The sequence below is a fragment of the Pelecanus crispus genome, chromosome 2 (genome assembly GCF_030463565.1).
Source record: "Pelecanus crispus isolate bPelCri1 chromosome 2, bPelCri1.pri, whole genome shotgun sequence".
Classification (NCBI taxonomy): Eukaryota; Metazoa; Chordata; class Aves; order Pelecaniformes; family Pelecanidae; genus Pelecanus; species Pelecanus crispus.
The window spans coordinates 105,554,484-105,571,813 of NC_134644.1; the positions used below are offsets into that span (position 1 = coordinate 105,554,484).

Consider the following 17,330-nt stretch of genomic DNA (forward strand, 5'->3'; position numbering starts at 1 on the left):
GGTCTTGGGCAGACCAGCATATCTCTGAGCTTTTGTCTGTCCATGTCTCCAAAGCCCTTAATAACATTGCAAACCTCACCTAATTCTGCCTGCACCATTGTGCCTCTTGGTGCTTGTCTAACTGTGCAAGAGGTTTTGGATGGCATCTTCTCCTGTTCTCCACTCTACAGAAAAGTCCTTCTGGGCTCGGGGTCCAGAATTCTGGAGAGCAGGGAACCCCTCTAACACTTTCATTCTTGCTCTCTTGGTTTTAACTTCTGAAGCTGAAAACGGTTGCTGGTGTCTTTCTCCATGCTGACTGAAACTGTGTGCGGTAGTGGTTAGTTATGATACCCTTAAAGCTCTCTGCATAATGCTGTGGTAAAAGGGTGTTGGGGCACATGTGTGCCAATCTACAATGGCTGTTTTGCATGGTTTTGAGTGGCCACCTTCTAGAATTGAGGTTTGGTGTTTGATGGTTGGACTTGATGATCTTAAAGGTCTTTTCCAACCTAAATGATTGTATGATTCTATGTGTGGCATTGTTGGGGTTTAAGCTGGCAGGCAGCTAAACACCACACAGCCATTTGCTCGCTCCCCCTGTCCTGGTTTCAGCTGGGATAGAGTTAATTTTCTTCCTAGTAGCAGGCATAGTGCTGTGTTTTGGATTTCGTATGAGAATAATGCTGAGAACACACTAATGGTTTAGTTGTTGCTAAGTACTGCTTACGCTAAGTCAAGGACATTTTTCAGCTTCCCGTGCTCTGCCAGGTGAACGAGAAGCTGGAGGGAGCACAGCCAGGACAGCTGACCCAAACTGGCCAAAGGGGTATTCCATGTGACATTATGCTCACTGTATAAACTGGGGAGAGTTGGCCGGGGGGCAGCAATTACTGGGGGACTGGCTGGGTGTTGGTCAGCGGGTGGTGAGCGGTTGCATCACTTGCTCTTCCTGGGCATGCTCACGTGCTCTCTTTCATGCTCTCGCTTGCACCCCGCGCCCCCCCACCCCCCGCCCCAATTATTAAACTGTTCTTATCTCAACCCACAAGTTTTCTTACTTTTGCTCTTCCAATTCTCTCCCCCATCCCACCAGGGGGGAGGGTGAACAAGCAGCTGTGTGGTGCTTGGTTGCCAACTGGGAGTAAACCACGAAACCCCCCAGTGGGACAGGGGAGAGAATCAGAAAAAAAGGTAAAACTCGGGGGCTGAGATAAAGACAATTTAATAGGACAGAAAAGGAAGGGGAAATAATAATGATGATAAAAGAATATACAAAACAAGTGATGCACAATATGATTGCTTACCACCCACTGACTGATGCTCAGCCAGTCCCCAAGCAGCAGCCTTGCCCCCCGGCCAACTCCCCCCACTTCTTTTGTTCAGTGTGACATCATATGGTATGGAATATCTCTTTGGCTGGATTGGGTCAGCAGTCCTGGCTGTGTCCCCTCCCAGCTTCTTGTGCACCTCCAGCCTCCTTGCTGGCAGGGCAGTATGAGAAGCTGAAAAGTCCTTGACTTAGTGTAAGCACTGCTCAGCAACAACTAAAAGATCAGTGTGTTATCAGCATTATTCTCATCCTAAATCCAAAATACAGCACTATACAAGCTACTAGGAGGAAAATTAACTCCATCCCAGCCAAAACCAGGACAGGCATGTAACATGTACTTGCCTATGTAGCTTGATTTTTTACTTCTAACCCAGATTAGACTATATGGCATGCTCTTAGTGGGCAGGGGTGGAGAAATATGTGGGGTCTTGTTGAGGATAAGTACATAACCGTGTGACAGTTTGGGTGGCTTGACTGTTCAGGGTTTTTTAAGGAAATTAGTTCAAACCTTCAGTTAGGAACGGAAAAACAGGTTTGGAAAAGAAAGAGTTGTGGCAGATAAGCAGTGCATCTGTTATCTTTCTGAACTCTGCTTTAAAAAAAATACAAAAGCCTGAGGAGTAAAAAACAAGTCTGTATTGAGGAAAAAGCTTCTCATATGAATTGTATTTTAAATGAGAAAAGGAAGACAAACAACAGCCTGAGCACTGTGCTTCAGATCTTAAAAGGAAGTAGATTTGTTTCTGATAGCAAGTTTATTGCCTTAAGTATTAGAGCTATTATTTAGTATTATTTATTAGTTTGTGTGTAGTGTATGTCTTAGCTGTCCTAATGTTTCTGTCCTGGAGGCCAAGACGCAGGGGAGGGCAGGAGGACAATCTTGCATCATAAAAGCCAAAGGATGTCTGTACTGACAGAAGTGTGTCAAGCATGCTAAGCTGCACCACAGCAACCCATTTTACTCGGTCAGTTCAGCTCCATGCCCAAGTTAAGCATACTTCTACACACCTATATAGAAGATAAGTTAATAATCAGATAACCTAGTTAGGCCACTTCCTTATGAGGAAGAGTTGATATTTTTTTCTTTTTGTAGATTAAGAAGTATTTCATGTATAGGTTTACATGCTCACATGCAAAAGGTATTTATAGATTTTTTTTTTTCCCCTTGTATTACAGATTACAGAGAGGAGAGGGGTTGAGCAAAAAAATTCATTTAAATTTTATCCCTTCCACCAAGAAAAAATAAAGACATAGGATAAAAGGTGAAAGCAGAAGAGAAGTACAGTTCAGAGGTGAATTGTCACGTGATGACATTTTTACAGCTATCCTTTGTTTAGCTAGAACTAAAAGATTAACTGAATTTACTGCAAAGATAGCACATCACTGGATATTAATGCTCTTACCTCTCTGCTGATGGTGCGATGCATCTGGGTACCTGTGGTAGCAGGCACCAGACTGAGAGCAGCGATGCTCTCGGAGCTGTGCAATTGGTGCTCCCTCTGCTGGCACACAGGGAGCAGGAGGAAGGAGAAATGGATAAACTACCTGCCTGCGATATAAACTGATAAAAGAAAATTTGAGATGACACCAGAGAATTGCAGAGCCTGAGGAGGGAAGGCCAAACACAGGAAATGGGAAAGACAATATTAGTGAAATGGGCAAAAGGCACAGAAGGACTGACAGGAGCCAGGAAAAGGGGGTCAAGGTGACAGAGGGCAGAAGAAGTTTGGGACAGAGGTAGGGCAGCTGGCGAGGAGCAGGACATGTGCGACAGAGGAAAGAGTAGTTAGGAGCTACAGGGAGGGAGCATGAAACAAGCAGAATCACTGGAGGCCTCTTTAGTGGAAAGGGGCAAGGGGACTGAACATGGGAGCAGAGATACCAGTTGGCAAATGGGGGCATGAGTAGGGGTGACAGGTAGTAGTTGCAAGAGAGGAAGTGGACAGCAGGAGGAGCTGCGGGTGGGGGAACAGAGGGAGGCTAAAATAAGACAAGACATAGAAGAGCAAGTGAGATGGGAAATGGAAGTCAGGATTGCTGAACTTGCACCTCCTTTTTTTGGCTTACAAACAGCCATGAAACCTACCAGCAGGACATTTCGCTCCGTGTCTTTCCTGTCCCCCCGCCCTTTTGATAGTCGTTCTTAAAAGGTAACAGGCTGCTCCTTGTGGCAGCGCAGTTGGCAGGTGACAGTGGCACGACCGAAATAGTCAAATTTCTCACATGTACATCTACCACTGTCAGCTGGTGGAACTGATGGTGACAAGGTTGGTCATCCTCTAGTTGTATCGATGCTAAAGAGAGCAAAGCACTTCACCACAGAGTTTCACAGATGTTTGCTGACAACAGGCAGCCCTTAACTTTTTTGTTTTTTCCTTGGAAGGGAATCTGCCATCCTAGGCCCAAGCTCTTCTGCCTGCTTTCCTCTGGTCTGCTCTCATCACTCTACTCGTTACCTATATACAGCTTTAGCAGCAAACCCTCATTACAAAGCTTTGCTCCAGTCCCCTGTCCTGCACCACATGTCACAGACAGCTCCAGTTTCTCCACTTCATGCTATTTAACACTTTCTTTTCTATGCTGGCTGGCTCACAGTCTTTCTCTAACGTGCTTGCTCTGTCTCTCCCCTCATTTATTCCTCCCGCCAGTTACTACCCACACTAGGTCACGTTTTGCTCCTTTTCACATGCCTTTCTTCTTTCCTGGCTAGCTCCCATTTTTAATCCTCTAGTCTTCTCCTTCTCATCCCTTCCTCCAGTTGCAGAGTTTGTTCCACTATTCATCACATTCTTACTCAAATAGTACTCCCTGCTGCACATTCGCACTGTCTGATGGTATAAAGGAATGATGTTTATTCTCCAGAGTACAGCTCAGTAAAGTTATTCTCCAAAAACATCTTGATAGGATTTAACATTAATGAAGGTTAACTTGGTCAGCCATATGTGTCTTACACTTCAGTACACCCATCCTCTGGCATGATATGCTAGTGGCAGGTGGCTGTTTATGTAGGGGACAACTGCAAAAGCTCTTTTCACTGGAAGCAATTCTCCACTTAAAGTGACCTCTGAATATCTGTGTGCACTGTGCCGAGAGGAGAGAGCTCTGTGCTCTTGATTATTTATAAAGTCCAGCACCTGCTCCCATTTTATGTCTTAGTAAGTAAAACCACTCTCAGAAAACTGAGGTCGCTAGTAATTTGTTTCTACTTTTCCTTGAATCCATGGCCTTTAGTCCTTTTGAATTGCTGTTGTGTAAGCAGTAAGAATGCTAACTGTGGGTTGTTTAAAATGAGTGTGTTCATTATAGCAAGAAGGTGAGGATACGACTGTGGTGATCAGAGCTGAGTGTATATGGAGGACAGGCAGATAATACACAAAACACTGGCAACTCGGTGCTTGCACGTTTAGGCTGCTGATGTTTTGTGGAAGTGTCAGCCCTGGTAGACTAGAATGAAAGGCTTTGAGATTCAACACCAATAAAGCCCCTTGACCTTCTTGGTATGGCTGGGAAGCAGTACAGAGGGGACCAACGTGTGATGGCAGGAAGCTGACCTGATGTAGTAAGAGGATGGGAAACCTCTCAGCAGCCCGCTTTGTCTGACAGTACCCTCCTAATACTCCCATTTGGCTGATAGATTTGAGGTAGGCAAAATCTGCATCCATCCTTTGTACCACAGCGATGCAGCTGGGGCATATCCCATAGATTGCCCAGAAGGGGTAGGCACTGGGTAAAAGGCCTTATCAAGTTTCCCAGTAGCACTTAAGGGAATCTACTGGTTGTCTGAAGGAAAGAAATGCAGTAAGGCTACTAGTCACTGGGCCATGGATCAGTTTGAAAATGCTTCCCTTCTGCCCACAGAACCCACTGGGCAAGGAAAGAGCTCTAGAAAAACCACTTCACCATTTGAGGAGGAAGAGATTTACCTCATGTATTACTGGAGCTTGAAAAAGCCCAAAGCCTGAAGTGCTTCTTCCGTTTGAAACAGTAGAGGGTAAAGAACTGCATAATGTTCATTGGGCAAGGAGACTGGAGTGCTTGATTGCTAATACTATAACCCCAATCCTTCATGTTATCCAGAAATTAATCATTTTACTTGCTCTTCTCCTCCAAAATCTGATGCAAGTCCTTGAGAGGCTGTTCAGGAAGGATGTCAGTAGTAAGGAGCACTCTGACCTAGTAGCTCCTCCATCTACTCTTGATGCATCTGGTACGATCAGCAGCTTGCAGGCTTTCGCTGATATCAAATACAAATTACTAAAAAGAGTTATATCTTATAAATCCACTAATGAGCAAGGCTCTAAATGTGGCCTTGTAAAAGTGGCAGCTGTAAAAAAGTGTCCATCCAGACACAAACGAGCAGGAATGAAGCTTTTTCTTTATTCATGGGTTACAGGCTTAAAATGAGTGCCCTTCCAGCTCACTGTGGTGCCCAAAGTAGCAGGCTTTCCATGTGCCAATCAGATACTGACCCTGGGAACTAAAACCTGAAGGCCAGGGAATAGCCCCTGCCAATTGGGGTAAAAAATAACAATAATAAAAAAATATTGTGCCAATATTATCACATTTGACTTTTGTTGATGAGACATTTCTGGCGTAAAGCAAACGTTGTAAAGGCAGTGCAGCCTACATCATAGAAACAGTTCCTAGCAATAGGGTTCAAGGGGAAATCAGTCTCTCCTGGGTGTTACGTCAGCAGGTAGACTTCAAACTTGAAGTTGCTTTCTTGAAACACTCACTTCTTCCCTTTGTGGCTTACCACAAATGAATGATGGCGAACAGGTTAGTTCGGGGCGGGGGGGGCCTGTCACTTGCATCACTGCCCAAAGAAAAGCCATGGAGCTCCACAAGCTGACGCAGTGGACAACATTGGTCTGTGTATGGCTGCAACAGCCACCTTGGCAGAGAAATTCCTGATTGTGATAAAAGGAGGGGCAGAGGAGATTTCATGAAACATCTACGGTCAGAGCTCTTACACCTGGAAATGGATGACCATAGACTTTGTAGTCATGCGGTCCTGTTTACATTAAAACTCCATTTCCAGTTTTTCTTTCAAGGTTAATTAGCCTTGGTGGTTGCTAAGGATGTTTTTGTGGTAAGTTCAAGTATATACAATATTTCTGAATTGATACAGCCCCCTTCACAAAGTCTCTTTCTCCAGGGGTGAAACAAGACAAAGGAGGATTCCTTCTCCATCTTTTTATTGCTTTCCACTAATGTGGCTATACTATTGGTAATAAGCAATTTTCTGATGTGTATAAAACTCTCCTCTACCCTACTGAGTATAATCTAAATCAGATCTAAACACACATCCGTGCACTATAGTCATCTAAATTATTTACAAGTGTGCTAAATACAAACAACTCTCAAACTCTGATGCTCTTTAATGAAGTCCAAAATTTGGCAAGTGTCCATGATAAATATAAAAATTTTAAGGAATTCTTCAGACATAATTGCTACAAAAGCCAAGATGTTTTAGACCATGTTCAGAACACCTCTGTAAAATATTGTACAAGCAGTAAAGCCAGTAAATTGTCTTTAATATTCTGTACATGTTTAAAAGCAGCTGTAGCTGATTTGCTCCAAATAATATCTTAAAATGTTATACAATAAAATGCTCATCACCATGCATCCTGAGTACTTTGTCACTGGAAATGAACCTTGACCAAACTGCCTTTTGAACTATGCAGTGAGCAACTCCTTAATTAAAAGTAACATTGTTTTGTGACAGCTGAATTAAGAAGGCATAATGTCAGGCTATAAACTAGTTTCCATCCTATTTTTAAGGGTGATCTAGAATGTGAAAGTAGAATATTACAGTCATATTTTATAAGTTCTTTAATGCTGGAATGTCTGCTTTCCAGGGCATTTATTCAGCATTTCATACATTTTAAGTGCTACCAGAGTAAAGCGGTGCTGTGGTGAGATTGATTTTTCGTAAAATAGTAGGCAAACGGCAGCAGTTAAGGCTCCTTGAATATTTTTGGCAGAATATTCTCTCCACAACAGCAACTTTAATATGTGAACTTAATTATAGTATCTTAGTATATCCTCCTTATAAATACTTTCTTGTGTACATATGAAATTACTATTGTCCTTTGTTTCTTCTCTTGTGTTTGTAGTTTTTCGAGTACACATCCCATAATGAAATACGTTACAACACCCGACAGCCAGAAGTCTGTGCAGCAGTCGATTCAGGGACTGACTACTTGACAATGTACTTGTGTCAAGAAAATGTCCACAGTGTTCCTGAAAACCAGAAGTTTGTTTTCAGAGAGGTAAGTGTGCCTGCTTGGTTTCAGGTTTGTTTTTTTAGGAGCTGGAGGAGAATTGTTGGGTTTTTGCGGGGAGAGAGTGGGTGGGAGGAGAATTGTTGGGTTTTTTTCTTTTTATCTCTCTGCCCACACGTCATGCAGGCCACAACGTCAGCGTAAATCTCTGGGAGAAATATGCTGTCTTGGCTTTTAATATCTGAACATGTAACAGGGTAGCAGCAGCGTGCAGGTAAAGAGTATGTCAGTCATAAGAAACAGGAAGACAAGAGGAAGGAAAGCGCCCTTCTTAACCTCAAAGGAATTGGGAAGGTTGGCGAAGCTCAGTCTTCGCCTTGTCCACGTGTAGAGCTTTCCGTGTGCTGCTCAGGTCTCTCTGACGTCCCACCCCTACTGTCTTCTCCTGAGAACTGAGGTGCCTCCATACCCTTTCCCCAACCAGTCTCATGGGTGTCCTACTTTTGCTCTCTTTTCCTTGACTTATTTTATTTCCTGGTGTTTGTACCACCATGTATCCCTGATACTTCACATACCACCATTACTTTATGCTATTCTGTGCTTTTGAGCAGCTGCTGCTTCTCCTGTGCAGACCATTTCTCTTGACCCTCCCTGTGAGCACCAGAAGTGCTCCCTGAGCTTTTCTGAAATGTAATGTGCAGTTGTGTAATTTGATGCACCATTATCAGCTGCCCGGCGGAAAAAGACCTGGGGGTGTTGGTCAACAGCCGGCTGAATATGAGCTGGCAGTGTGCCCAGGTGGCCAAGAAGACCGAATGGCATCCTGGCTTGTATCAGAAATAATGTGGCCAGCAGGACTAGGGAAGCGATTGTGCCCCTGCACTCGGCGCTGGTGAGGCCGCACCTGGAATACTGTGTCCAGTTTTGGGCCCCTCAATACAAGAAAGACATCGAGGTGCTGGAGCGTGTTCAGAGAAGGGCAACAAGGCTGGTGAAGGGTCTGGAGCACAGGCCTTATGAGGAGCGGCTGAGGGAACTGGGGTTGTTTAGCCTGGAGAAAGGAGGCTGAGGGGAGACCTTATTGCTCTCTACAACTATGGGAAAAGAGGTGGGTGTCAGTCTCTCCTCCTAAGTAACAAGTGATAAGGCAAGAGGAAATGGTTCGAAGTTGTGCCAGGGGAGGTTTAGATTGGATATTAGGAAAAATTTCTTTGCCAGAAGGGTTGTCAAGCATTAGAACAGGCTGCCCAGGAAAGTGGTGGAGTCCCCATCCCTGGAGGTATTTAAAAGACATGCAGATGTGGTGCTTAGGGACATGGTTTAGTGGTGGACTTGGCAGTGTTAGGTTTACATTTGTACTTGATGATCTTAAGGGTCTTTTCCAACCTAAATGATTCTATGGTCAAAAAATACCTTCTGCCCTACTCCTACCCCTACACAGGATGCATCTTACTGGCTGTGGGGACTCAGCAAATCTGTACCTCTCTTCTTCAAGCCTAATGCCTACTCACAGAGGGGAGGAATACTGAGAAGTATGAAGTATATTAATAAACATAAGGTGATCTTAGAAAACCTTGTGGTTAGTAGTTTTTAATCTCTGAAGGGGTTCCTGGATGCCTGAGAGAAAATAAATTCGATGAAAAATGATGGCCTTGGTCAGGTTTTGGAGTGTTATTATTTGGCTAAGGGAAAAGGTCACATAATATATCAAAATGGTATATTTACATAATGTGTCTGCATAATGCATATAAACTCTACAGACTCCACAGTTGACAAATTTCATGCTTAGATACTACCACCAGTGATAGGTGGCAGAGTAAATTCTAAAGAAAAATGTGAAAAGTACTGTCCATTCACTAAATCTAGTCCAGACTGAGGCTCACAGTGATATTACTGAGTAAGACAAAATATTGAAAAGGCTGACTTCATAAATGACATTTCATTTTCAATGATGACTTTTAACAACCTTTTTCAAGGTCATATGCATTAATCCCTAAAATGACATATAGTGCACGAACCTCAGTCACTTGAGGAGATAATTGAGAAAACATAGTTTTGGAATACATCTGTTTCCACTGCATTCCTAACCATTAACTTTTAAAATAATTCCTAAAGTTTCAGATGCTAAATCCTCTGTCTTTCTCGTGATCAGTTTGTGTCTGTGTGTGATTTGAACGTACTGCTCTGTTCCAATTCCTCCTCTTCTATTGCATTAAATCAAAATCACCAGTTCCCACCTTTCAAGGCAAGTGATGGGCGAGGTGTCAGTACCGCATTTCTCTTGCTTTGTGTGGAGAAGTGTCAGACACTGGAAAAGCTGTCCTTATGGATGTAGCATAATCAAAGATTTGAACAGCCCTCCCAGCAGCCTGGCAAGGATTGAGTTCTTATGGTCACTGAGTCAAAAATGAGTGAGGCAGGTATTGATTAGTCCACACAAAAATTTGAATTATCATGATGGAAACAGGAAAGTCATTCAGCAGCTAAGTCTGTCAGCAAGCCTGTGAGCAAGCACACACTGCTGGGCGTCAGGGGCTGCGGCTCGAGGCACAATTAGTGCGACACTCCTGATGACGGAAGAGCAGACTTTTAGAGGAGTCGGGCTTACAGTCAGAAACAAGGTGTTGGCGTTTTTCTTCTGAGGCCATCGGAGGCTTTGGAAATAGTTATGTGTGGGAATGTCACCTGGGAAGGAAGGGTCTCAGAGCAGGGCACTGCTCCACAGTTGGACACGCCGCCTTTTTGCTGCTCACTATCCTAGTTGACAGCACTCCCGGATCGGAGCAAGCGACATGAACTGGAAATAAAATGTTCCTGGAGACTCCCGTAATAGGAGGGCCTGAGGCCTCAGAATATGTTCTCTGGGGAATCTGATTGTGGAAGCCTGTCAGACCTTACACCTTGGAGGCAGCTGTGCTGCCCTCCAGCAAAGCAAGCTAGTTTCACACACATCTGCAGGCAAGGGGCACGCTTAGATTATTTTGCCTTTTCCACTAAAAATATACCCTGTGAAGAAAGGGGAAAATTTTTTTCTAAAAATACATCCAACATCTACACTTAGCTAACAACACTGACATTTTACTTGCAAGATGTGCAGTAAGTTGGTGAATTTGGGTAATGCCTGTACTTGGCTTTGGTTTTCTCTGCCCATATTCTGGTGCAGTAACAAAAGGCAATGAAAGTCAGTTAAGTTAGCACATCCTTTACAGGCACAAATCACTCTAAAGCAGTGTTAATATAAGTTTAAAAGCAGGGTCTTTTGATAAAGTTTCAGAGATCCTCAAGTTAGGCATTTTGCCTTCACTGCATGGCCCCATGAGAAGGATATGTGTGATATTTATTTGTTACAAATGTCTTCTGTTACTTTTAAAATACAGTGATATGCCTGCAATTTTTAAAACCTGCAAAGCAAAAACTATTTCTGTGTTTTGTAGGACGGTACTTTGTTTCATCTACACACCCAGAAGTGCGTACAAGCCCAGTCAAACGCTTACAATGGTAACCCAGCACCGTTGTTACGACCCTGTACCAACTCGGACTACCAAAAATGGTTCTTCAAAGAAAGAAGTTGATCCAGATGTCATCTAGGATATTGCTGAATATGAAAATGTTCTCTTTCTAGTCAGCAGTTAGTCAGCCTTTTGAAAATCACACAGGTGATATATTTTTGTACGGAAAGAACTGTAATTAGTTTACAAGCCTTGGATTTTGTTTTCTGGAGCATTAAAAGGCACTAAGCATTGAGAGCTACGTAAAGTAAGTGCTGTAGCTGTATCATGCTACAGAATCTGCTCCTCTCTTCTCTTTATTTGGCAGCTACATAACTGCTTCTGAAGTGTCCGAGGGTCTTTTCACAAGTGACGATATATTTTTTTAATCTACTGTGTGAAAGTAAGGCAGTGAAAATAATTGCACTAATGTTATCTGCCAATAACTTAAAATGTTTATTTTTCTACTAAAACATTCTGCAGCTGGGCCTTTTAACAGATAGTAGTTGTTAATTCTTCTTGTCTCTTAAATACCAAGAAGGTAAATGTAGGCTAGATTCTGCCCTAAGTGACTACCACAAAACCCTCACTGAAGACAGTGTGGATTGCACATGAAGGCAGGGTAGGTCTGCATGTTTTTGCACAAATAACAATCTAGATGCATACGGATTGCACATGCTTGTCAATACTATACTTTAAATGTTGCGACAATTTTAGATGCTCATGGCACTTGATGAGTTTTTAATCATGCTTAAGTCTGATTTTGGAGTAAACGGGGATTTTCTCATCTTCCTTAAATAAGGCAACGAGATTTAAAGGTGATGCTCTGGGAAAAGCTATTTAGATTCACACAGATCTAGCTATGGAGATGTGTCCCAGGCTGCACAACTTACTTTAACATCATGTGGGTTTTCAACATGCATAAAACTTGCAAGATCAGACCTAGCAATAATTCTTTTGACAAATTTCCAAATTACAGTTAGAGAAAATGCATCTAAAAAATTGTATCTTTCATTAAATTGTAAATGTCTAAATGGTTCATATAAAAGTGATTGTATAAACAAAAATGGTTTTGCAACTAATTGATATGACATGCAGCTGATATTAAGACAAAAAGAATTGTCTTTCAGGTACAACTTCCATTTCGTCTGGGAACTGCTTTTCTGATAACTTGTTCATGTCAGCACATACAGTTCTATTTAAAACATAGGGTTTAATCTGCACCAGTACAGGATGTTTTCTACTGTGGCGCATGGGATCTGCCTTACCCAGACAGGTAGTGTGTATAGCAATGTATTTGGTCATTGACCATCATCATTACAATGTTGATTAAGAGGGTCTCAGCTCATAAGGAAACTTCCTTTCTGCATCAGCTGGAGGTATGCATATGTGTGGAAGCATGAAGATTTCAACCTTTTTCCCCCAGAAGTCTTGGCATCTGTTTCATTTAGTTTATACCATTATTTGCCTTTGTTCATGTTTTCTATAAAAAATGTACAGTCCTTTCTTTGAGTCCTCATAAGCTCATGTAATTTTGGCATAACTATTTATATGATTAGGGTGTGGGGGGAGGGTTTCTGCCTGTAGGAGATACATATGTAGGTTCTTCCAAGGGCTTTCTTAACCCATGTAGATGGAATGTTTTTGTGAGCACCTTTGAAGTTTTGTCTCTGTGGGCTGGACTGATGAATTGATGTTAGAATTAATAAAATATTTTGTGATTCCGTAGAGTGGGAACTGTCTTTACAACTATGAGATTTTTTTTCTTATGGTCACTGGTTTTCTTTTAATCATTTTACTGATCTCTTAGGCTCTGATCCTTGCAGCACCTGGGAGAAGACAGCTTTATTTTATGGTCTCTGAAGTTCCTTTTCCTACACTCAGTAATGCTTCTGTTCACCTGCTAGCATCAGTGGTGTGCACTTTGTGGAGCCACAAATCAAAACTGGGTGGTTGCGTGAGAGAACTATGAGAGCTCCAGCAACACAGCAAGGTTTTTCTGTTCATTTCTGCTTTGCCTTCTTGACTGTTGATTGAATTACATTAGTAAGTTAATGAGAGCCTAGCTGTTACAACTGTAGACAAAATTCTCATTGACCTCCATGGTCAATGAGGTTTTCTTAGGTTTGGGACTTAAAGATTTCATCACCAGGTGGTGGTATGCAAGTGAAACTTAGTAAATGGAAATTATTTTCCATACATCTTCCCACTCTGCACTTGTTTAGAGGGAAGTATTGATGTTTTGGGCTTCTAGTTACATGCAGCTGAGCTGTTTTCTCATACACCAGCAAACCTGCTAGCCTGGGTTGAATATTTGCTAGGCAGATGCACCTATGTTGAGTTCAAAAGCAGACACTGAATGTAGCAACATCACCAGCTGGCTCCCCCTATGTTGGCCTTTCAGTCCATCTACTTACCATTTTTCTCCTTGATATCCTTTTCTTCTCAACTCACTGGAAGTGTATTAATGTCTGGCTTCAGGTTTGGAGCGTGAAGGATTCCATCAAACATCTGAGTCACAATGCACATCTTCAGCCTTCCTTTTGAAGGGAGGTCAGAGCTACCTGCTGAGATACAGACTGTGGACTTTGGGCTTCTCCTCAGCAGAGAAGGGGCTGCATGCCTCACAGAAATGTAAGAATTGGAGGACTTCAGTGGCAAATCGATACTTCATCTGGTTCTGGCCTTCTAGGGCTCTCTTTGAAAAAGAGAGAGCGAGGAACCCCTTCCACATGGTCCAAGTCAAGGACCAGTAGGTTCCTCCATTTCTTAGTATTCATCTTCCTTTTATACTTAGAGACGTGTGTTTCTTTCCCCCTTTGCCACTAACCATGTGAAGCACCCATAAAACCAAAACTTACAATTCAAGCTTATTGATAACCTTAGATTTAAATAATGGGATACTGGCAGCACAAACTGGGAGATCTGAAGGGTCCTTCTTCCATTTTTTGAGGACTTTTTAAAATTCCTTTTTTCCATTTTTTAAAAAGGACATTTTTTACATATAGAGAGATCGACTGAACAAATTGTCCTAAGAAGGTATCGTCCCAGCGCACAGTATGCCGTATAAAATTCTAGGATAGAGATGAATAAATCTGTCTTCCAAATGGATTTTATTCCTTCCTTATTGCCTCGCTGTGAATACAACCCCTCCCATGTTTACTGCCCTTTTTTAGGCATTATACTGGATCAGCATGATTTTATGTTCTCCCAGGCTCCTTCCATTCCCCTTGTCTGATATTCCTTGGATGTCCCTAGGTACAGGGCATATTTGGTATGGTTGAGGCACAAACGGTTAAGCCAGGAGAAGAGAAGTATTTCACAAAACTAAACTGTGCAAAATGTTTTCCCAGTTTTCCGTATCCTGTGCTGAATACATTTCATGAGGGGAATAGTAATATGCAAGGAATCTCTAATCTTTAATAAATTACCTGATGGTATTGTCCCCAAAATGAGAATTTGCAGTTGTAAGTACTGATTGAACTTGCTGATTTTTTGGAATTAAAAAAATTTGTCATTAAAAAAAATTGTAATTAAAAAAAACTTATTTCTTAGTCTTTGTATTCCTTTATTTTAAAAAAAATTGCAATCCAGATTGCAGTCTGGTGCCTAATTCTTTATCATCGTTATTTTGCCAGTTTTTTTTCTTTTATTCTTCCACTGTTCTCCTTTCATTTAAACATTGTGGGTCTTCAACATGGGCTAGAATTTACTGGACTTTCATTTCAACAGTGGACAGTATATTAACCTTCCTTCTAAGAAATAAACCACTAAAACCTCTGTATGTGCAGTCTTGACCAAACCATTATGATGGAGGATTGTTAGAGCTTGCACAAAGACCCTGGAACAACAGTCATCACGGTATACGCATCGGTCAACATGAATTGGAAGCAGTATTTCTTGCTAGCTCTGCGGAAACAAAGACTCAAAACTGTGTTCAATTTTTGTTATATTTATAGGAACTGATAAGATTTACTGGAAGGGGAAATTCATGCTGGTTGGTAACACCAGCACTGATGGGATTGTGCTCCTATTCCCTATGTATGAAAACACGGGCAGTTACACGGTGATACTGCTGGGTTGGTAATTAAAAAAAATGATGTTCTTTTAATTTTATTTGGCTCTCTTAAAGCCTGTAGATTGGGAGATTAATTTGAAGTTGAGCTGTGTTCTGATACCCTGATACAAAGACGTAGCAGTCAAGAGAGACTGTAGGGTTAGGGTCATGCAGTTGTGTATATACGCTTATAACTGGGGCGGGGTTTGGCAGTATTTGAGAATGAGAATGCTGTATAAGCTCATAACGAAGGCAAAATCTTGACTGTGCTAGCCAGTTAGTTGAGGTAGGTGGGAAAGCCCTTGGGAGGGAGGATAGCAGAGCTCCCCCCATTCTGTCAGGGTGCTAGCAGTTTAACTCCAACAGCCATAGCTGGGTTTGAATTAGAGCATTGCAGTATTCTTCCACTTCCCATTTACAGAGGAAAGCACTTATGCATGTATATGCAGTACTAAAATTACTATGCCCAGATCAACAGTTTTCAATCTTTTTTTCCATCCATTACTAACTGACATTTATATGAGCAGACAAAGCCTGTTAGGCCGGTCCTACCTAGTCAGCATCGACAGGAATGATGCGTAGATGACATACTTTTAGAGGCTTCCAGGATTTCCAAAGGGGGTTGGAGGCGAAAACAGGGCAGGACCTTCTCAGCGACTTCTAACTCCAAAAGCAATAAGAAAGAAGATGGAAGATGGAGGAAGTGAGTCACTGGCCTGATGGGTAGCGTGACACATTTCATGTAGCATCAGACCATCTCCCAGAGTGGGAGAGGACTTGCAGCAGATGCAATTTCTTTCTTGGTGATAAGGGAAAAATCAGTTTTCTGGGTTTCTTGGACTTGTCCGTGCTCTGAAGGTATTTAACTTGCAGCTGAAGAAAAGTGGTCAAGGGAGTCATACCAGTACAGATACTTAGACCTGAAATTCATGAATTAGGTACTCTGTGATGAGCAAATGTAAAGAATATATAAAGAACAAAAATGTTAACTGTGTATACACTGTGAGAAGAGTTAGTAATAACTGAGAGAAATTGGAGATGCTCGTTAGCAGAAAGATACTTGACATAACTGTTTTTACTGAAATATAGTTGAAGGATTCACATGATTGAAATGCTGAAGTGACATGGGTAACATGCCAGGAAGAAAGTGACACTTGATTTTCGAGCAAAGAGAACAGGATTTGCAATTCTTGTGAACTGGTATTTTAGCCAACGAGGAATAAACAAATACAGAGGGTGTCTGGTGTAGACCACCAAATAAGAATATAAACTCTTTTTGTATAACAGATAAAGGATGTGTGCTACTTTAGAGGATTTCATCCTAGGGGATGCACTTTACCGATTTCATGGTAGCAAAACATTCTGGGGATTTCTAAGGAAAAAAAAAAAGCAGCTGGGCAGGCAGCTGTGTCTGACACAATCTTTAATAAGCAGTTTGGTGCAATTCTCCTTTAGGCCTCCTTTTATTTAAAATGAGCTGTTACCTGGGCATCTGCTACATATAAACAAAGGATAGTACCTATGAAAGAAGAAATTTCTTAGTGCTGAGAACTGGAAAGAAGCGGGGTTTACAAAATACAACTATATGTATACATCATGCTGAAAACTTACATGTGTACAACATGAAAGCTTTTGACAGGATTGCAAATAAAATATTTAAAAATGCCAGAAATAAAGTTCTTTGTTTAATCTAAATTTAGCCTCAGTGCAGTGCATCTATTACACTATTGTCTTTAATTACATGATTTTCTTGCATTATGTTCCCTGGTTTTTTTACAAAAGATGTGGAAACTGTCTTTTTCATGCCTCACTGATTATACAGGAAGGATTTTGAGGGGCTTACTTTGCCTAATCCTCATTGTTCAATATATGGCCTTATTTACTTCCCCATAGTAAATCCCTCGCCTGAAAAATAAAGGTTATTTTCTTAGCTATTTTTTTATGGAACTTGAATGTTACAGTGTCTTAGTGCTTCCCAAATATTTATTACTCTATCTTGACAGTATGACCATGAAGGAATAGCACCCCTGTTTTACTGACAGGGAATGCAGTGACAAAATGATTAAGGTCAGAAGTACCACATTATTAAATAATTTGAAGTGTAGCTTTGCTTGGTTTCAGTGATATCCAGCAATCCTCCAGATTTCTGCAGTTCAGACACAGGAGCTGGGATTCATTTGACCAAAGGTAGTCACCTTCAAAGCAGAAATGCAGATACAGATGAACTGTCACCCAGGGTTCCCATT

At 41.8% G+C, this 17,330-nt stretch overlaps 1 protein-coding gene across 1 annotated transcript in view; it reads left to right on the plus strand.

The window, feature by feature from the left end:
* GALNT12 (polypeptide N-acetylgalactosaminyltransferase 12) overlaps positions 1–11,197 on the plus strand; it is a 51,933-nt gene extending 40,736 nt beyond the window's left edge. The window contains exons 9-10 of the mRNA XM_075705796.1: positions 7,432–7,587; positions 10,974–11,197. Coding sequence (XP_075561911.1) covers positions 7,432–7,587; positions 10,974–11,111 — 294 coding nt within the window. The 3' untranslated portion in view covers positions 11,112–11,197. The remainder of the gene's footprint in view (positions 1–7,431; positions 7,588–10,973) is intronic.
* The last annotated feature ends 6,133 nt before the right edge of the window (positions 11,198–17,330 follow it).